The 22,279-nt window shown below is 37.2% G+C and overlaps 1 protein-coding gene across 3 annotated transcripts; it reads right to left on the minus strand.

The window, feature by feature from the left end:
* Positions 1 to 296: 296 nt before the first annotated feature.
* LOC125238378 (myrosinase 1-like) lies at positions 297 to 22,257 on the minus strand. 3 transcript variants are annotated; one of them, XM_048145689.1, is made up of 13 exons: positions 22,061 to 22,248; positions 21,708 to 21,776; positions 21,163 to 21,278; positions 20,536 to 20,712; positions 19,509 to 19,717; positions 16,578 to 16,755; positions 9,457 to 9,551; positions 8,660 to 8,807; positions 7,541 to 7,692; positions 5,921 to 6,028; positions 5,022 to 5,152; positions 2,063 to 2,251; positions 801 to 937 (listed from the first exon to the last, which is right to left on the minus strand). In XM_048145689.1, the coding sequence occupies exons 2-12, from the start codon at positions 21,737 to 21,739 to the stop codon at positions 2,083 to 2,085; spliced, it is 1,515 nt and encodes a 504-aa protein (XP_048001646.1). In that variant the 5' UTR covers positions 21,740 to 21,776; positions 22,061 to 22,248; the 3' UTR covers positions 801 to 937; positions 2,063 to 2,082. The 3 variants fall into 3 exon arrangements, with proteins under 3 accessions (XP_048001644.1, XP_048001645.1, XP_048001646.1); XM_048145687.1 differs by lacking the exon at positions 2,063 to 2,251 and having other exon boundaries at positions 297 to 937; positions 22,061 to 22,257; XM_048145688.1 differs by lacking the exons at positions 2,063 to 2,251; positions 22,061 to 22,248 and having other exon boundaries at positions 297 to 937; positions 21,708 to 21,906.
* Between the last annotated feature and the right edge of the window lie 22 nt (positions 22,258 to 22,279).

Consider the following 22,279-nt stretch of genomic DNA (forward strand, 5'->3'; position numbering starts at 1 on the left):
CCGTCAAAAACGCGAACAGTCGACCTGTCATATCTCACTCATACAAGCATGGTACGCGTTCACCTACACGAGTTTACAATGTGTGCTAGGAACGCGCCTCTTTCATATATTTGATCGCCAGTGTCCGAGATGTGGTTTGGTGCAACCGGCCCTTACTTGAAGTAATAAAAAAACATTTAAATTCAATTTGAACTCTAATAATAATAACTGTCAATAGAGTTGAAAATTATTACTGTCTTATTTCGCAGGGCCATCTGTGTTGGGCTTTTAACTTCACTAGACAAAAATTAAACAAATAAAATATTTCATAGTTTTATTAACAAAAACGTTCTCCGAATACAAAAATATAAAAATAATAACTCTCCTTACACTCGTGTATTGGATATTGTCACTAAATCAAAAATAAATATTTTAAATAAATATTATAGGGTCAATTTTTACAATATTGATCTGTCACACGGTAAGCCCAAGATGGCTTGTATTAAGTCTTCAAAACAACTAAAGTATCCAAAGAAAAAATCCATGACACAGGCACAATTTTTTTTTATCACACAAATACGCTTACCGGGATTTGAACCCAGGACCATCAGCATCACAGACAACACCCTAATCCAGACCAAAAAGCCCTTGAAATGTTCTATAAATGTACAAACTAACATAAATAAAAACAACACAACCCACGCCTTTAATCAACAAATAAACCTTAGACCCATTCCTAGGGAATACAAAATCACATAAAAGTAAATAAATGGTTAATATCACCCAGTATTCCATGCCGCTTGGGTTCATTTTCGATTTCTTCTTAGGTGAACTAGGTAACCAGTTTTCTTCGACGATTTTTTTTTTAATGATCCTCTTGTAGACTTGGGCGGACTGACGCGACGTACGAGTTTTTTCTTGGGAGTCGAAGTCCACTTCATAGAGGCCGAAACGCTCGCTGGTAAGAAAAGTATTTGTCAAATACATACTTTAAATGGAAATGGAAAACATATTATAAATGGGAAAGTGTGTGTGTCTGTTTGTTTGTCCGCCTTTCACGGCAAAACGGAGAGACGGATTGTCGTGATTTTTTAAGTTGAGATAGTTCAAGGGATGGAGAGTGACATAGGCTACTTTTTGTCTCTTTCCAACGCGAGCGAAGCCGCGTGCAAAAGCTAGTTCAATATACAATCTTTTATCATCTTATTTTTATACCCGTGTGGCGACGGGTTCAAAATTTGTTCACCCCATTTCCTCCCTTCTCCCTTGGTGTAAAAGATTGAGGGATATGTACTTAACTATGATATGTACTATTGACAGCAAGTCAAAATTCAAAAAATAAATCTTTGTCAAGGTCATGCAAAAAATAAATCTTTATCAAGGTCATGCAAAAAATTAATATTTGTCAAGGTCATGCAAAAAATAAATCTTTGTCAAGGTTAAAGCCTGACCAGAAATATATGACTACGCGCCATCTTGCGGAATTTCATTAGAACTATTTTCTTCATACTATACTGAACTGTCACTCCATACATCAGAATAACAGCGCCCTTCTGACAATCCTTACTAATATTATAAATGGGAAAGTGTGTGTCTGTTTGTTTGTCCGTCTTTCACGGCAAAACGGAGCGACGGATTGACGTGATTTTAAGTGGAGATAGTTGAAGGGATGGAGAGTGACATAGACTACTTTTAGTCTCTTTCTAATCCCCCACTTCCCTAAAATGGGGGATGGACATTTGTTTGGAGCATTGCGCAATTTTGAACTTAATGCGAGCGACGTGATTTTTTAAGTAGCGATAGTTGAAGGGATGGAGAGGGACATAGGCTACTTTTTGTCACTTTCTGACCCCCCACTTCCCTAAAATAGGAGGTGGAAGTTTGCATGGAGCATTCCGCAATTTTAGAATTTAGCGCGAGCGAAGCGGCGGGCAAATGCTAGTATTTTATAATACCCAAAATAATATGCCAGGATGACTTGGACACATTCTACCCAAAATGGTGGGAAAACGCCGAGGACAAAGTCGAGTGGAGGCCTTTGCCCAGCAGTAAGACACTAAACAAGGCTAAGAAAAAAAAATACCTTTTTAAGAACTTTAACTTCTATAATTCAGTTTTCGCTTTGCTAACACTAATCTTTAAGTTCTTCGGCTTCCATCCTTCTTCGACGATTCTCTTCTGTATGATTCTCTTGTAGACCAGTGCGGACTGCCGCGCCGTGCGCGTTCGTTCGGCCGAGTCGAAATCTACTTCAAACAGGCCGAAGCGTTCACTGAAAAAAAAAAATTCTTAAGTGTATTATTTTTGGTACAAAGGGAAATATAGGTGTGTCTCCATAAAATAGCGTATTTTTTTCTGAATAACTTAATAGCAAATATTGATTCCTATTCTCTTGCCAAAAAGCGTCAACTTCTGCTAAACAAAGTCACGGTTCCATCCAAGCACAAAAAAGGACGAATTTAAAAATAATTTTAAGGACTGACGGGCCAAAATGTAAGGGCGTCATCTTTTAAATGGGGTGGCTTATTCAGAGAAAATAGAGTAGACTAAGTGCATTTTCACGTTATCCGCCCCGATATCGGATATAGGACTGATATCCAATACATTCAAGCCGCCATCTTTGATTTTTGCCTTTGTAATTCTTTCAACATCCGATATTGGATAATGTAAAAAGCCACTAATACGTTACACAAGCAATAACCACAACCTGAACAAGTATAATAACGCTAATACAATTAGCTGAATCAGAATCAACGTAGCCAAATATATACATTGTAAAACGCCCTTAGCCAAATACTTATACATTGTAAAACGCCCTGTAGCCAAATATAAACATTGTAAAACGCTCTGTAGCCAAATATAAACATTGTAAAACGCCCTGTAGCCAAATATAAACATTGTAAAACGCCCTGTAGCCAAATATAAACATTGTAAAACGCTCTGTAGCCAAATATAAACATTGTAAAACGCCCTGTAGCCAAATATAAACATTGTAAAACGCTCTGTAGCCAAATATATAAATTGTAAAACGCCCTGTAGCCAAATATAAACATTGTAAAACGCCCTGTAGCCAAATATAAACATTGTAAAACGCCCTGTAGTCAAATATAAACATTGTAAAACGCCCTGTAGCCAAATATAAACATTGTAAAACGCCCTGTAGCCAAATATAAACATTGTAAAACGCCCTTAGCCAAATATATACATTGTAAAACGCCCTGTAGCCAAATATAAACATTGTAAAACGCCCTTAGCCAAATATATACATTGTAAAACGCCCTTAGCCAAATACTTATACATTACAAAACGCCCTGTAGCCAAATATAAACATTGTAAAACGCCCTGTAGCCAAATATATACATTGTAAAACGCCCTGTAGCCAAATATAAACATTGTAAAACGCCCTTAGCCAAATATAAACATTGTAAAACGCCCTGTAGCCAAATATAAACATTGTAAAACGCCCTGTAGCCAAATATAAACATTGTAAAACGCCTTGTAGCCAAATATAAACATTGTAAAACGCCCTTAGCCAAATATATACATTGTAAAACGCCCTGTAGCCAAATATAAACATTGTAAAACGCCCTTAGCCAAATATATACATTGTAAAACGCCCTTAGCCAAATACTTATACATTACAAAACGCCCTGTAGCCAAATATAAACATTGTAAAACGCCCTGTAGCCAAATATAAACATTGTAAAACGCCCTGTAGCCAAATATATACATTGTAAAACGCCCTTAGCCAAATATATACATTGTAAAACGCCCTGTAGCCAAATATAAACATTGTAAAACGCTCTGTAGCCAAATATAAACATTGTAAAACGCCCTTAGCCAAATATGTACATTGTAAAACGCCCTGTAGCCAAATATAAACATTGTAAAACGCCCTGTAGCCAAATATATACATTGTAAAACGCCCTGTAGCCAAATATAAACATTGTAAAACGCCCTTAGCCAAATATATACATTGTAAAACGCCCTGTAGCCAAATATAAACATTGTAAAACGCCCTGTAGCCAAATATATACATTGTAAAACGCCCTGTAGCCAAATATAAACATTGTAAAACGCCCTGTAGCCAAATATAAACATTGTAAAACGCCCTGTAGCCAAATATAAACATTGTAAAACGCCCTGTAGCCAAATATAAACATTGTAAAACGCCCTGTAGCCAAATATATACATTGTAAAACGCCCTGTAGCCAAATATATACATTGTAAAACGCCCTGTAGCCAAATATAAACATTGTAAAACGCCCTGTAGCCAAATATATACATTGTAAAACGCCCTGTAGCCAAATATAAACATTGTAAAACGCCCTGTAGCCAAATATAAACATTGTAAAACGCCCTGTAGCCAAATATAAACATTGTAAAACGCCCTGTAGCCAAATACTTATACATTACAAAACGCCCTGTAGCCAAATATATTGTAAAACGCCCTGTAGCGAACTAGCGTCCCATCCCTTGACATTATTGCAGTATTAAAATAAAGAAACTTAACTAAGTCCCTTCTCTGTGAAGGTATAGCTGCCTTTTCGCTTTAACACTTTAAGAACCTTGTAACCTAAGATAGGTTTATCCGCGGGGTAATTAATATGCATTCATTACGCTGTAGCGCACAAATTCGTTGTTCCAACTTACCCTTGTTTCAACTGACCTCGGTCTCAACTACCTATGGTTTCTAGACCACCCATCTTGTCATAGATAATTAGAATCGCGTTATTTTTACTGACGAAGCAAGTGTGTCTTATTATATTTATATATTACTAGCTTTTGCCCGCGGCTTCGCTCGCGTTTAATTCGAAAATTACGGAATGCTCCATACAAACTTCCATCCCCCATTTTAGGGAAGTGGGGGGTTAGAAAGTGATAAAAAGTAGCCTATGTCACTCTCCATCCCTTCAACTGTCTCCACTTAAAAAAATGAAGTCAACACGTGGCTCCGTTTTGCCGTGAATGACGGACAAACAAACAGACACACAGACTTTCCTATTTATAATATTAAGTATGGATTATTGATTACTAATTACCTGGTGCCAGCCATCCATTCAACATTATCCATGAGACTCCAGTAAGTATATCCGAGGACTTGTGTCCCGTCTTCTATGGCGAACAAGAGCGCTTTCAGGTACTGCTGGATATTTACAGAGCGGCTTGTATCCTGCGGCAAAAATGTACGATTAATCATTATCATCATCATCCTTCCGTTATCCCGGCATTCGCCAAGGCTCATGGGAGCCTGGGGTTCATGTTGACAACTAATCCAAAGATTTGGCGGAGGCACTTGTTCTCAGTTCAAACATCTGACCTTCCAACCCGAAGGGTCACTAGGCCTTATTAGGATTAGTCCGGTTTCCTCACAGTGTCAAATATCAAATGACATTTCGCACATAAGTTCCGAAAAACTCATTGGTACGCGCCGAGGTTCGAACCCACGACCTCCGGATTGAAAGTCGCACGCTCTTACCGCTAGGCCACTAGCGCTTCGTCACAATTTGTACTGAGATGGTTACATTGGTTACTTACCTGTGATAGGAAGTTTGCCCTCGAATGTTGGGAATTTTTGTGTTGTGTCAATTACAATACAACTAGGAAACAAATCGAATTATTCTATTCAATATTTTTGATTTGTTTAGCGGGCGGGTGGTCTACTGGTAATGACGGTAGCCGCGTAAGCTGAAGACAGGGGTTCGATTCCCGGCTCGGTCACCAGTGGGCCTTGTCGTTTTTTTTTTCATGTATGATATCTATTTCAATTTATAAACATCTTGTGTTTTTTATGGTTTGTTAACTTCAACGTACAAAAATTGACGCAAGAAAACTGCAAACTGTGAGTAAAAACGGACAACCTAGTCTTTTTGACTGAGTTCGTTTGACACTCTAGATGCGGTTGCTTGATCTATGGTATATGTGAAATCTGTATGTTTACCTGTAGACCCTTGTCTGTGGACCAGCCGTTTTCTGTTATGAAGATGGTAGGGTAGTCATACTGCTTGTTGAGGTGCAGGCAAGCTTTGTACAGTCCATAGGGGGCGCTCTACAAGAAAATCTGCGATTAGAATCTATGTGGTGTCACAAGCATTCGAAGGAAGATTCACTTTCGAAGGGGTTTTAAGAATATGGAAATGCCAGGAAATTTAGAACTTTTGATTAAAACAACCTAGTTACACCTGCCAAAGATTTGTTTTTAAATTATAAATGGGCTTACTCTTGGCCACAGACTAGCCAAAGGCAAAGACGTGGCCTACGATGGAGTGAGCTCGCCCAGAAGATGCCTGTTCACTCTTGATTTGAAGGTTGCCGGGTTATATGAGCTCGGAAATATAGCCGCCGGCAAGGAATTCCACTCCTTGGCAGTGGCAATTCGCGGAATATCTACCAAGTAAGGATGGATGAATTTACTAACAATTTGATGTGATTTTGAACAATGTCACAAAAATAACTAGATATCAGTACGGTTACCATGGGCTGCCTAAGTTAAAGTCGTATTACTTAGAAAGTGAATGAATTTACATTGGTTTACAACCTATTGTGCCTAACTTCACTCCAAAGAAGCTGCTTCTGTCCCTTTCTAAGTGTATGAATAAACGGAGAAAGAACTATTAGGCGAATGCTACGCCTCTGTTGTTTACGATACAGACCAATTCGCGTTCGTAGTAAAGTGGACGCTAATATCGTCAGCCAATGGCAGAACATGGTTTTTAATGAACGAACGGACGAATGAATGAATGAAACTTGTCTTTAACCACGCACTATATGACTGCGTCCACTTATCTTTGGTAGTCAGGTCGACGCTAATATCATCACTATCATCAGCCAATAAATGTACAGAATGGTTTTGAATGAATGAATGGTTGAAATATTGAATGAATGAAACTTGCCTTTAACCAAGCACTATGTGACTGCGTCCACTCATCTTTGGTAGTCAGGTCGACTCTAATAATATCATCAGCTAATAAATGTACAGGTTGGTTTTGAATGAATGAATGGTTGAAATATTGAATGAATGAAACTTGCCTTTAACCAAGCACTATGTGACTGCGTCCACTCATCTTTGGTAGTCAGGTCGACGCTAATATCATCAGCTAATAAATGTACAGGTTGGTTTTGAATGAATGAATGGATGAAATATTGAATGAATGAAACTTGCCTTTAACCAAGCACTATGTGACTGCGTCCACTCATCTTTGGTAGTCAGGTCAACGCTAATATCATCAGCCAATAAATGCACAGGATGGTTTTGAATGAATGAATGGTTGAAATATTGAATGAATGAAACTTGCCTTTAACCAAGCACTATGTGACTGCGTCCACTCATCTTTGGTAGTCAGGTCGACGCTAATATCATCAGCTAATAAATGTACAGGTTGGTTTTGAATGAATGAATGGATGAAATATTGAATGAATGAAACTTGCCTTTAACCAAGCACTATGTGACTGCGTCCACTCATCTTTGGTAGTCAGGTCGACTCTAATATCATCAGCTAATAAATGTACAGGTTGGTTTTGAATGAATGAATGGTTGAAATATTGAATGAATGAAACTTGCCTTTAACCAGGCACTATGTGACTGCGTCCACTCATCTTTGGTAGTCAGGTCGACGCTAATATCGTCAGCTATTGAGGGCACAGGGTGGTCTTCCTTTGACGGAGATATCAGGAAGGTAGTATAGTGGTTTAGACCTAGGAAATCGGCTGAACCTGAAAACGATAAATACTTAATTTTAGGCACTGGTCTCACCAAAAGCTATGTCGCGGTTTGGTTTTTTTTTTTAAATTTTAATTTTGTGCTTAGGTTATATAATATCTATATCGGAAGTAATTAACAAAGACATATATAACTCCGTATAGACAGATAATAAAGTATAAGAAAAAACGTATCTAGGAAACATAAAGAGAAACATACGGTGGAATAGATGGCGCCTTTGGTTGATTCTCGGCTAGAAATAATATTTGTCACTTTTAACACAATATCAAGTTAACAATATGGAAATAATTGTCAAAAGTGAGGTTCAAAAGTTTTTAGCCTTTGTCGAAAGATGATAGTCTTTGAACATTGCACAGCACATTTTAGGTTCTTTCTTATACATATACTCCATCCTCTTTGGTTTTATTTTAGTTCTTTCCCATCACGGAACAATGGTATTCCGGACCTTTGGGAGGCGTGCGCGGGGCCGAAGCCAACACGTAGAGGCCCTTTCGACACTTTAATGAAATGTAAGGTACACCGAGCGGATGTTGCCCTTGCCCGTATCATGGGACACACGCAGAGGCAACACCCGCCAGGGTGTAAGGACTATTTGAGAGTTAATGGAATCTAAAATGAACTGGTCTATTTTGATAAAAGTGATGGACTAAATACTGGGCTATGGATAAAAAACCGGACGCCTGCCTAATAAAACGGTATCCAATTTTATTTCCGGCAGACGGTGACTCGTCCCCACAAGATGGGCCCCCACAAAAAGCGACATCCAAGATGGCTCAAGGGCAACACCGGTGTGAGAACTCAAGGGTGTCGAGAGGTGTACACCGCTTTCTGCCCAGTGGCTGTGAAGTTCTTTATTATTATTATAAATAGGCGTACTCTTGGCCACAGACTAGCCAAAGGCAATGACGTGGCCTACGATGGAGTGAGCTCGCCCAAAAGCTACCTTAAAGTTAAAATTACTTTTTATAAGCTTGATTTCGTCTTTAGATAACGAAGGTAGTCTAGATCTGACGAATCCCTGTTCCTTGCTCTTCTTGGCCACCCTATCTTTCACCAGTTTGGGAAAGTCTCCACTTTTCGACCAGATAGGGTTCAGGTACATGCCGTACTGTAAACAAAAAAAAATAAAAATAAAATGAATTTCCAAAATACTTTAATTTTTTTTTTCACTATACATTTGCTATCAAAATAATTTATTTTCAGTTACCTGTTATATACAAGTAGATACTATTTATTAACTAGGTATATTACCTACTACTTTTCGTTTAATAATACATGAACATTATATTCAGAGGTAGAATATATGGAATTAAAATTGTAATAATTGTCTAGTATTAATACATTTTATTTAAAATACATTTCACTTTGTTATTATTACCAATTTATATTAGGTAATAGGTACTCCTTCCATTTTTAATATGACGATTATCTTGAGATACATACATGAGATAGACTAGTTAACCTAGGTTTCACCGTACTTTAAAAGCTCGGCCACACATGCGCGTTTTGATAGCGTAGGCGGAGCGGTAGCGGAGCGTTAGCGGAGCGCAACGATAGCGGTGCGCCGGACGAACGCTGGCGTTGCGCCCAGCGGACGCCGGCGGGAACTAACGAGCACGGATTGCGAGCGAAATGCGCGCGGATTGCGAGCGGAACGCTAGCGTTCCGCGGGCGCACCGCTATCGTTGCGCTTCGCTAACGCTACGCTATCAAAACGCTTTATGTGTGGCGGAGGCTTTATAGCAACATAAACGTACCGTGAATTCTCTGTAGGTTTCAGCAGCCTCGGCGTTTTCAGTGCTGTTGGTGACGGGTTCAGCCCAGTTCACAGATATGGATATGCCTATGGATCCTGAAATTATATAAACTTAATTAAAACCTTTATAATTAGAGCAGTTCTCAAAAAGTTTGTACATAGCCACGTCAGCAAATTTTAATTGATCCTATTTTGTTACCAACATTGAGTAAGTCGACTTTCGTGAGATATAGGTATACAGAATAATTGTTATAATAAAGAAAATATACCTCTAGATACTAGAGAACCTTAATGACGAAATAAAACTTACTAAAATCTCAATTCATCAAAAAATCTTGGTAACAAAATAGGAATAATAAAAAAAATAACTTTTTCCTTAATTTTTGTACAAACTTTTTGAGAACTGCTGATTAACTGAGGTAAAACCTTAATACTTAAATACCACAAATAAGTCTAGATACCTAGCCAGGGTGACGATCGCTTGCGCTACTATAACGAAAATGTAGTGTCTTTCAATATACCGGGTGCCCGGTAATTAATGGACAACCTTTTAACCACCAAGAGGCCACCTTATACTGGTCCAGAAAATCAACATTAAGGTTTAGTAAAAGTCGCCTGGTTTTCGAGGTTTTCACACTTTTTAAAATTTTAGGTAGTATTAAAATTTTAAAAAATGTGAAAATCTCGAAAACCAGGCGAGGGCACCCTGTAGAAGAATATGACGACCCTGGGTTCAAATCCCGGTAAGGGCATTTATTTGCGTGATGAGCACGGATATTTGTTCCTGATAATCATGGATGTTTTTATGTATTACGTATTTGTATATTATTATATACTGCCCTGCCTGCCCTGCTGTATTGCCCGCGGCTTCGCTCGCGTTAGAAAGAGACAAAAAGTAGCCTATGTCACTCTCCATCCCTTCAACTATCTCCACTTTAAAAATCACGACAATTTGTCGCTCCGTTTTGCCGTAAAAGACGGACAAAGAAACAGACACACACACTTTCCCATTTATAATATTAGTATGGTATGGATTGCATGTGTTATTTTTGCAGGTAACTGTCATTGTGAGGAGGGCTTCAATACAATACAATACAATACAATAGTTTATTGATAACGCCAAGTTACATGTCAGTGTCTTCGAATCTTGAGCTTACCGTGCACCGTGCGGCTCAGTCAATCTGTGTCAAAATGTCGTATAATATTTATTATCTACCTCTATATTATTTTATTTAGTGTAAAAGTGGGTGTTTGCTTTTCGTTGGCTGGGGAGCGTAAACGCTTGACATGTTGGCTAATTTGGCTATACATTAATATCAAAGAGGATCGAGTATTATAGAGTTACTGTCAAAGTAAAATGTGTAATCACAGTGCATAGACTGCCATCTCTCGACACAGGCTTAAAACTTTTGAACCTCAGTTTTGACAATTTGGCCCATATTGTTAGCTTGATATGTGTTAAAATGTCAAATATTAAAATTAGCGCCATCTAGCCGAGCGTTCCCCAAAAGTGTAGCGCCATCGTACCTTTTTCTCTAGGGCTTTGAGGTACGTTTTTAGGGTTCCGTACCTCAAAGAGGAAAAACGGAACCCTTTATAGGATCACTCGCGTGTCTGTCTGTCCCTCTGTCACAGCCGATTTCTCCGAAACTACTGGACCGATTTACTTGAAATTTGGTACACATATGTAAACCTGTGACCCAAAGACGGACATGTAATTTAATTAAATGAAATTTAATCATAGGGGCCACTTATGGGGGGTAAACTTGAAAATTAAAAATCAAAGTTATTAAAACTATATTGTGTTACATATCAAATGAAAGAGCATTTTATGAGCATCTGAAATATATTTTTTTTTATATTTTTATTTTTGTACTTTAGAAGTAATTTAAGAAAATAGACAAAAAATGACCATTCCCCCCCCCCCCCCCCCCCCTTATCTCCGAAATTACTTAGCGTAAAATTTTCAAAAAAATACACGAGATAGCCCTCTACCTGTAGATTACAGGAAAACCTATTAGAAATCTACAGTCAAGCGTAAGTCGGACTTACGAGAAAAAAACTCAAATGAAGATTTTCACTCACTGCCGCTGCAAGCAGTTACTAAAACCCTGGTGTACGGGGTTCCGACCGGCTCGGTGTTCGGTCCATTAGGATCAGGGATGTAACGGAGTTCTGCTTCTGCTTCCGTTACTGCGGAACTTCCGTTTTGTTTTACACATCCGCTTCTGTTCCGGTTCTGTTATTTTTCAAACGGAAGTTATAACGGATGTCGGAACCTAGCGCGACGGTGGGACATGAGCGGCGTACATCAAAGACCAACAGGTCTATACCTATCATTCGCTCATCTCTCCGCTTGCCACGTGCTGCGATACTAAACATTAATCGCTTCATTCCATTGCGCGCCAATATTTGTCCTGTCCACCTAGTTAGTAGCGAGTGAACAACTATTCAGTGGTGCAGGGCTTATCTACGATCCCCTTAGAAGCTCCCCTTAGATTTGTTTATTAAGATACAGTTTACTTCTTTTACAATCACTCCATTTAATTTAAAAATTTAATTGTGTGCTAACAATTACACATATAATTTTTACTGGTTAGTTTTGGATTGTATTATACTACCTACGAGTAAGTTTTCTTTTCGTTTCTAAAACCTTTTACGGCATAATAAAGGTTTAAAAGGATTCTTATGTGATTTTTAGTGATTACCTAAACAACAAACAATCTTAAAGTTCAAGGTGATTTAAATTTTTGGATTGTAATGAATGATATACTTAAGATAAAATATCAGGTAACTTTTCTTTTCGTTTTTAAAACCTAAGTGGGCCTAAAGGCTGATTACAGGCTGAACAGTAAACACCTAAAAGTTCTAGGTAATTTAATTAGTTTTGGTTTATGTTATACCTATGTGGTATTTTTTCATTTCGTTTTTAACATCTATAACTTCCGCTTCTGGTTCCGGTTCCGCTTCTGCTTCCGTTAAACTAAATTCAAAACTTCCGCTTCCGCTTCCGGTTCCGTTAAAACCACATCCGTTACATCCCTGATTAGGATATATAATGCATGTTAATAGCATGGTTAACGTAGTTCAAAATGGCTCAACATATATGTATGCTGACGATACATGTCTAGTGTATGCCGATAGGGACATTCAAAATATGGTTAAAAATATACAGGTGGATTTTACAAATATTATTAAATGGTCACACGACAATGGTATAATTCTTAATATAGACAAAACTAAATGTATGATAATTAAATCGCCATATCTACAGGAACCATGCGAAAATGTTAATATCATAGGGCATACATACGACTGTCTACATAATAGCCAAAAATACTGTAATTGTAGTAGTATACAAGTAGTGGATAGATATAAATATTTAGGCTTGACTATAGATACTAAATTTAATTGGGGTATACATATAGAAATAGTGTGTAATAAACTGAGAACGGTACTGGCAAAATTGATAAGTTTGAAAAACGTAGTGAGTAGAAAGTTAATGCGCATCCTGTATCACTCGCTGGCCGAGTCGGTAATTACCTACGGATTAATTGCTTATGGACGCACTTTTAAAAGTTATCTTGATAAAATTTGCAATCTCCAGATTAGAATAGTAAAAAATGTATTAATAAATAAAAAAACTAAAAACGAGTGTAATAAAAATTATAGACGACTGTTTAAAGAATTAAAAATATTGCCAGTGCATGAGAAGGTTAGTTATATACTCTGTATGGATGATTACGGACAGGACAATTTCAAAACGCGTAGACTACCCTTACGTAAACTTAGAATAACAACGCAAAAAACATACCTGGAGCATAATGCCAACAATTACTACGGCCAAAGAACGCGTAAGTATATCATTCCCAAAATACATAACCAGTTAGGCCCCACCGTAGAGGAATGTAATAGTAAGCAATCTTTTAAAAAAAACTGCATGATAAACTATTAGAGTTATATGATAGTAATATTTGTAACAATTAGTAAGTAAATCTTAGAACAAATTAAGTTATCCTCATAGAAAATAAATTCAGTAAGTAGTAAACGATATACCTATATAGAAATAAATGGCTGCGTAACTACGATACCGCGTACCGGGACGCGATGTGATTAGAATGCAAACTCGCACACGTAAAGAACGGGCCGAGCCGCGGCGGTGTAGTGGGTGCGCAGCAATGTTCGCTTATAGTTAGGTAGTATGTAAGTTATTTAGTTAAGTGCGTAGAATAAGAAATATACGATATACGAGCGCTATATCCGCCAACAAACTGTCCTCAGTTTGGCGGAATTGTTTCATGTAAAATAGTTGTAAGTTTCTTGTTATAAATAAATTAAAAAAAAAAAAAAAAAAAACGTCTTAAAATGTTGTAAGCGTGTTGGACAGGTAGAAAGAAATTCATTTCCGTCTTTTTCTTTTTAGAAATTGTTCAATTTTTTTTTTCATTTGCCAAAATGACTTAAGTTCCTACTAAAAAGGAGGCGCTTAAGACCGTTTAGAAGTTGACTGAGCAAAATTTTGTTCAAATCGGTCCAAAAAAAGGTCTCTGTTGACGAAAACATAGAATTTGTGCCACCGAAAGCCCAAATCTGAAGTCCATTTTGCTCTATCTCTTATCGTTTCCGAGATAAATACGTAAAGTCTTGAAAGTGCGAAAAGTTAACTTTGCCATCACAGTCGTTCAGGCGCTCATGAGTTCTTTGTATCGAAAAGTCAAAAACCGACTCGCACTTGACCGATATTCATAGAACGTTGTGGTTTTTTTTATTAACAAAATGACTTAAGCGCCTTCAGAAGTGCAGGTGCTTAAGACCATTTGTAAGTTAGCTGTGATGGCTCAACGAAGAAAGAAGATTTCAATATCCTACTTATACATAATTATTTCATTAAGGGCCCGCGCACACGGATGCAACAGTTACACGGCGACATTTTTTGTCTCTGTCGTGCGTCCATGGAGTGACGACAGAGACAAAAAATGTCGCCGTGCAACTAATATTACAGTTTTTAATATTACAGTTTTGCCGAGCGTAAGTTAATATTACAGTTTTTATTACTCAAGCCAAGCGTTATGTTAGCTATTGCTATTGAAAGGAAAACTTGTGTATAAAGCTTGAAACAAATTATGGGACGCGTCTGACGGACGCGGCTGACGACCGCGACTGATAAGTGCATGTGCACAGTCTTAAAACATTCAGCGCCTCAGATTGCGGTAGGACACCATCCGAACGCTCAAGGCCACGTCCACGGTTTATGTCCAATAGTTTGCACAATTCAGTGTCATATTCATTATCTAGATCGCGGCAGTGGACGGCGATCGTCGCGTTTTTAGGTGATTATCGCCGCGCCGCCGCGGACGCGCTGAGGGGGGCGGTGCCTACAGCAGTTGTAGTTGTATGCATACCTAGCTCACGCACACAGACGCGTCCGCTGGCGCCGCGCCGGTGCCCGCGTGCGCTCTTTGCAATGTGCGCTGCCGCTGCCACGAAACCTTTACCTACTCCGTGTAATACTGATAAAAGAAACTATTGACATGAATTCACAAGTGTCGGAAATGAATGTAGGTATTTTAAATATTTTAGCACAATATGTTTTTTGCCTCTTACTGCCTATTATACAATATATACATACCTACTATGGCAATTCTATCACAGCGCAGAATATGCAGAAGCCACATGGTGGTCTGTGGCAGAAACTCAATAGACATTTTTAGGGTTTTTAAAATAATTAAGTACCTAAGTAGGTACGTGAAGTAACATGGTAAATTAAAAATCATCATTAGATACTTATTGCGAAGGTGTAAACAATTTCCTTCGTTTAAACAATTACCTATCTACATTAAATTCATTAATCCGTATACATTACATTTTTACAGTATGGTATGGTAATAACTTACCCCGTTATTCATAAACGTACTTCGCGTTCGGCGTTCGGATTCGATCCCTTATTTCACACGTATTGGTGTGATAGAAAGGGACAAACGAACTTTATCGGCTGGATAACTTTAGTGTACGTTTATGAATAAGGGTGTTAAAATTTATAGCTACGAAATTTTATTTAAAACACCTACTTTAAAATAAAATAAAAAATGTTGAATTTGGTTAACATTATCAAAGAGGATCGAGTATTATAGAGAGTTACTGTCGAAGTAAAATGTGTAATCACAGTGCATAGACTGCCATCTCTTGACACAGGCTTAAAACTTTTGAACCTCAGTTTTGACAATTTGGCCCATATTCTTAGCTGAGCGTACCCCAAATGTGTAATGCCATCTTGGCCACCGTACCTATTTCTGTATGCAACTGAGGTACGTTTTTTTCTTAGACTTTATCTGTCTACACGGAGTTATATAAATCTTTGACATTATAAAAGACCTCACGCAAGTTATGCTAATTAGTTCGCGAATTCGTCGAGAGGTGGCGCTAAACACAATTATGCTCATTAGAGAGAGAACCTATACTTCTAGCCTAGCCCAGTCTTTAGAATTATGTGAGTAACGAAAAAGTAAAAGTTTTGTAGGTACGGAACCCTCGGTGGGCGAGTCCGACTCGCACTTGGCCGGTTTTTTTATCTTAGTCTTTACCCGTCTATACGGAGTTACATATGTCTTTGACTATATGCAAGAAGCATACCATTGATAAAATACCACAATATTGGTATCTGCACTGTAAAAGGAACATGACAAACTAATTAAGCATATAGCTGAAACCAAGGATTACTTATATAGGATTTACATACTTCATATTCATACTAAGAATCGTACCTCGATTTCTTAGCGCCACCTATTAAATACTATCATAACTACACTGATGACGCCTACATTTTTTTTTTGAAAATGTGTATTGACGTGATATCATGATTTTAAAACAAAGAAATATGTCATTTGTTCGTATAACAAAACAAAAACACGCAAAAATATTTGGGGAAAATATGATTTTGGTCACTTCCAGGGTGCGAACAGCGCCATCTAGTTTTAAGCCTAAAAGGCCCATACATTTCAAAGGTAAGCTTTTTTGTATAGGCTCTGTCAGTCCAGTATTCAATCGTTCTTGGCTGAAACTAAAGTAGAAAACATGCTCATTACCGCTAATTTAAAAAAAATGTACAACTTTCAAGAACTATACCTCCATATTTCTTCTTATATTCCTTCTCGTACATTCTGTACGTTCTAGCGTGTGCTAGAAGCATATGCTTAGCGCATATGTAATCCCCGACTCCCTTCGTGCTCTTCGGCTGAAGGTTCTCAAAATTTCCCACTTCACACACGGAGTTTGGCTGGTTTATGGTGACCCAGTATTTTACCTAAAAAGAGAACCCAGAATTGTACCACGCAATAAATGATAGCCGATAACCTTCTCCGTAACACATAAGTTGTTTAATAAGTTGGCAACAATTTTGACCACCAATGCAAATGTTTGGCCAATCTAGAAAGTTTTATACAAATCCAAGTATAAGGTACAGCGGGACAAATCCCGACTGCGGGGAAATTGTAACTGATCATTTTTAGGGTTCCGTAGTCAACTTTAGTTTCGCCATGTCCGTCTGTCCGTCTGTCCGTCTGTCCGTCCGTCCGTCCGTCCGTCCGTCCGTCCGTCCGCGGATAATCTCAGTAACCGTCAGCACTAGAAAGCTGAAATTTGGTACCAATATGTATATCAATCACGCCAACAAAGTGCAAAAATAAAATATGGAAAAAAATGTTTTATTAGGGTACCCCCCCTACATGTAAAGTGGGGGCTGATATTTTTTTTCATTCCAACCCCAACGTGTGATATATTGTTGGATAGGTATTTAAAAATGAATAAGGGTTTACTAAGATCGTTTTTTTGATAATATTAATATTTTCGGAAATAATCGCTCCTAAAGGAAAAAAAGTGCGTCCCCCCCCCCCCCCTCTAACTTTTGAACAATATGTTTAAAAAATATGAAAAAAATCACAAAAGTAGAACTTTATAAAGACTTTCTAGGAAAATTGTTTTGAACTTGATAGGTTCAGTAGTTTTTGAGAAAAATACGGAAAACTACGGAACCCTACACTGAGCGTGGCCCGACACGCTCTTGGCCGGTTTTTTTTTCATTATTACACTATTAATACAAAATACAAAATACAAAATCATTTATTCAGCAAATAGGCCACGGGGGCACTTTTACATGTCAACATCACAGAGTATTCATTAAAGTTAAACAAATGAAATTAATAGAAATATTAACTAAAAATATTAATCATAAGCAAAGTAGCTATACACTGATATAGAATTAGAGATGTATAAAGTCTCTAAATGTCATATTATTACTAACTATAATCAATACATAAAGAAAGTGCAAACAGATACAAAGATAAAAGAAATCTATAATACTTCAATAGTTGTAAAAGACTGAATATTACAAGTAAAAATATTATACTTAATCAAATAATCCATGGAGATGTATAGCGTCTCCAAGAGTCAAATTTTATAAAATTAAAATATTTAAAAGTAAAAACCTTTGTCAAATAATACAAAAAAAAAATACAGAAAATGAACAGCTAAATTACACATTTCAAGAGATGTACAAGTCTCTAGTTGTCAATCATTAAAGAACAAATCAAGTTTACAAATAAGGGCCAATCAAGGTTACAAATTAAGTTTAAAAATATAATCAAAATCTCAGAGATGTATAAGGTCTCTAAGTGTCCAAAAAACTAACATTAACTTAATCAAACGACAACAAGGTCATTAAAGTAAGGAATCTATTTTAAAATAAAATATAATCAAAATCTCAGAGATGTATAAAGTCTCTAAGTGTCCAAAAGCTAAAATTAACTAAATTAAACGACAACGTGATGGTCTCTAGTGTCATCCTTAAGACATTACTTACTTAAGTTTAATTCTTACAAGAACCGAATGTAGTGTCTCGCAATCCGCTCAAAAGTAAAGTTAAATAATCTAACAAAACATGTGGCCCAGGTAAGCTTGAACAGACCAGTCTCCACAAACAGCACCCGTTCACGAGTATGACGCGTATCTCAGCCATCGCCTCCATCGCCTCCATTAAGTTGAGTTCCACATGTATCCACTGAACACGCGTGCCATATACATATAACCAGTGGACATTCTAATGGACATTTCAGTTTCATTTGACCCCCAGTCCAAATTGCCCCGCTGTACCTTACCCTAAATAGTGACGTTTTGGTGATACATTTTAACTTTTTGGAACAGTGCACTCTAATTTTTACCCTCAGTTACTTGTAGGTACTATTATATATTCTGTGCCTGAGTTGCAGTGTTTGGAGTGTAAATAGCATTGACACGTATGTAGTCGCCTAGGAAAGGGTTAAATATCAAATTTCGATGAAATTATTATGTTTACTTAAACCTTGGAGATGTTAATAAAGAGGCGGGGCTATCAAAGAAACTTCACCAAAGTTCGACGGCCAAAAGTAAATTGTGACTTGTGACCATGGGGTCAATGTTGTGCTTTGGTATAGTATGAATTTTCTGAGATGAACTTTTCGCTTTAGCCGTAATCTGTTAAACAAAGGCCTTGTGTCTATTGTTTACGGCGGCTAGCTCCCGTTTAAACCGTAGTTAAAAAGCAACTATCATGATTCATGATAGAAATAAGGTTCAAATCCATAAAAAGATGACACGTTTTGTCATCTTAAAAAAAAGTTACCTGCATACTGCAAACTGTTTAAATAAATTTGAACCTTATTGCTATCATGATAGTTGCTTTTTAACTACACTGAGACTTTAGCACGTGCTGTGGAAACGGGAGCTTGCCGCCGTGAACAATAGAAAAAAAGGCCTTTGTTTAACAGATTACGTTGCCGTAATCAGTAAAGCGAAACATTCATCTCAGAAAATTCATACTATAACTCGTCTACAAACCCACTGCTTGACGCTAGATGGCGACTGCAACATTACTTACCGGCTTTTTATTAAGAAAACTGATTTATGGATTATCTTCAAGTAAAAGTCGCCATTGAAGTCGTTATGAGGATTTTCGATTTGCTAATTCAAGATGGCTGCCACTAAAACTCCATACAATTAAAGGTTGGTGCTAAAAACACATACCTTACTAGCATATCGATCAAACAGGACTCTAGCATAGTCCTCAAACCACTCGACAGAGTGGGGGTTAGTCCACCCCCCCAAATGTTGCACGACCATGGGTAAGTCAAAGTGGTACATTGTGACCATGGGCTGAATGTTGTGCCTTAGTAACTCATCTATTAGGTTGTCGTAGTATTGGAGGCCTGGCTCGTTTTTTATGTTGCTAAAACCTGAAAATAGGTATAAAAAGTTAATAAATTAAGTTTGAGAGGATGCTATCACATAAGGAAAAGCACAAGACAGGACTCAATAAAATAAGAATAAGAATAATTAAGAATAATTTATTGAAAAAACCTTATTGCTAATGTTACATTTATGCGTTTACTTATAGTACGTGCAGTGTTACGTGCGCCCGAACTAGGAAAATAATCCTGTATCTCGGGCAAAGAGATAATGTCCTAGTTTAAAACACAATTTAATGTAAACAAATTAAAATCATGAGAACATGTACATAAATAGGTATTAAAAATAAAATTAATTACACTTGGAAAACATGTGTTGCTGCGTCAGCGTTTATAACATCTAAAAAATAGATCGATCGTGTATATTTTATATTTTTACATTGTTATTCAAACTACCTATCTTAAATTGCAAGAACTGCATTTTAAAAGTATGTAACTTTACGGTTAGTAGGACAAATTTATTTTTTTTGATAAATAGACAAAGTATATCTACCTATTGATTATAAAGTTATACAAAACATGAAACGCTTGTGAAAATGTTAAAAAATGATTGATCAGTAAAATGACAAAAACTGGCAATAACTACAATCAAAACTATTATTAATTCAAAGTTGGCAAAAAAAATAATAATAATCAAAGTATCAGTAATAAAAATAAAAAAAATAAAAAAAAACAAGAGACTGACCAAAAATTGCAACCAACTCTGGTTGCAATTTTGGTCAGAGTTTGGAGAGAGTGAGGTCCTTTTGAGTAATGTTCGATTATTTGTCTATCTGCAGAAGGCAATAACACACTATATGTCTTACCTCCAGACAGCACCCTAGGCCACGATATAGAGAACCTATACACATCGACCCCCAGTTCCCTCAACATCTCCACATCCCTCTTGTAGTTGTGGTAGGAGTTACTGGCCACATCTCCGGGCGCTGGACCTTGGTCTGGTTTGCCGTGGAAGTAGTGGTCCCATACGGATTCTCCTTTTCCTGAAAATGATTAGAAGTTGATGATAATACATGAAAAAATTCAAGTATTGATCGAAGGTTTTAACAATGAGCTAAATAAATAAAATGCAAAATTTTTACGGTAGTACAAACAAACACATTGATTTCTGAAATTAAACTTTAGTTATCTGGGATGAAAGAAAATAAAATGTCATTAAACATTAATATCAAGCCCTTGTATAAAAAAAATCCAACCCCTATAAAAAAAGGCAATGTCAGTATGACCTTTTGCAGTTGTTCCTCAACCAGTGGTGGGCAAAGTATGGTCCGGGCAATGCCCATGAAAGGAGGGTGTAAATCTTGCCCGCCTCAAAATTCCTCCATATTTTGGCTCCCAGTGAAAAGATCCCCCCCCCCCCCCTCCCACTGTCCTCGACAATGAAGATTGTGACCTTATAATGGGGTTTAGAAATAATTATATCAAATATATACCATCTTCATTCCAAGCTCCTTCAACCTGGTATGCTGCTGACGCTGCCCCAAACAGGAAGTCATCCTTAAATCTTCGCTCTCTGTTGTCAGAATACCCTGATACTGCCACTAGCAAACTAAAAGCAAGCAAATTAGAAGTGTAGCAAATTATGACAATATTTTACTATATTGTATGTCTATATTTTTACCCTAGTCAACTTTTTCAATTTTGAATTTGAAACCTTTTATTTCAAAACTCGAATTGAATTGATACTTGCATAATTTTATTACGCCTGGAATTAATGGGAATAAATAATCTTTAACCATACTTACAAGGTTAAGATTTCATTTTAATTAAATTGAGTTACTTTACGTATTGACAAACATTAAATAAAAAAGTCTTGCACGGGTAGCATGGTCGCGCGATAGACGATAAAATATCAGCCCGTCCCTATCGCCAGATGTTTTATCATTTATCGTGCGACCATACTTGCCTGGCGGTTAGTAGGTAGACTAATTTTATCACAAATATAGGTATGTATTAGACTGTCAATGTTGATTCTTACCTTAAAATACTCGTTAACAATATGATTCGCATCTTTTGCACTTTGACCGGTAACGCCGGTTGCAGTAACCTGATACAAAAATATGTTAATCCATACTAATATTATAAATGGGAAAGTTTGTGTGTCTGTTTGTTTGTCCGTCTTTCACGGCAAAACGGAGCGACGAATTGACGAAATTTTTTAGTTGGAGATAGTTGAAGGGATGGAGAGTGACATAGGCTACTTTTTGTCCCTTTCTAATGCGAGCGAAGCCGCGGGCAAAAGCTAATATATTACTTGATAAAATGGTTAAAATATGTATATTTTGTTAAACACACACAATCACTTTCTCAGAATTTTCTTGCAAATAATACCTTTATGTAAACCACCGACTGCCAATTAAAATTACTTATCTGATTACTGGTGCAACTAAAATGTTGATAATTATTAAGTTTTATCAGTTTTGTTTAGGTAAGATATCAACATTCAAGGCCAAAAAGGATATCGGCGGCGGCGCCAAACAGTAATTAAATTAAAGTTTTGTCTCTTCTGTCAGTATCATGACTGTCATTGTCATGTGTCATTTTGACAGC

The sequence above is a fragment of the Leguminivora glycinivorella genome, chromosome 23, assembly GCF_023078275.1.
Source record: "Leguminivora glycinivorella isolate SPB_JAAS2020 chromosome 23, LegGlyc_1.1, whole genome shotgun sequence".
Taxonomy (NCBI): Eukaryota; Metazoa; Arthropoda; class Insecta; order Lepidoptera; family Tortricidae; genus Leguminivora; species Leguminivora glycinivorella.

What these genes read in the sequence shown, in the direction of transcription:
- LOC125238378 (XM_048145687.1), bottom strand. Translation starts at nt 21,739, where the DNA reads ATGCGAATCATATTGTTAACGAGTATTTTAAG. An exon ending in GCCTAGGGTGCTGTCTGGAG is followed by an intron (nt 19,718 to 20,535) that starts GTAAGACATATA and finishes ACCTATTTTCAG; the next exon opens with GTTTTAGCAACATAAAAAAC. An exon ending in TTGATCGATATGCTAGTAAG is followed by an intron (nt 16,756 to 19,508) that starts GTATGTGTTTTT and finishes TTCTCTTTTTAG; the next exon opens with GTAAAATACTGGGTCACCAT.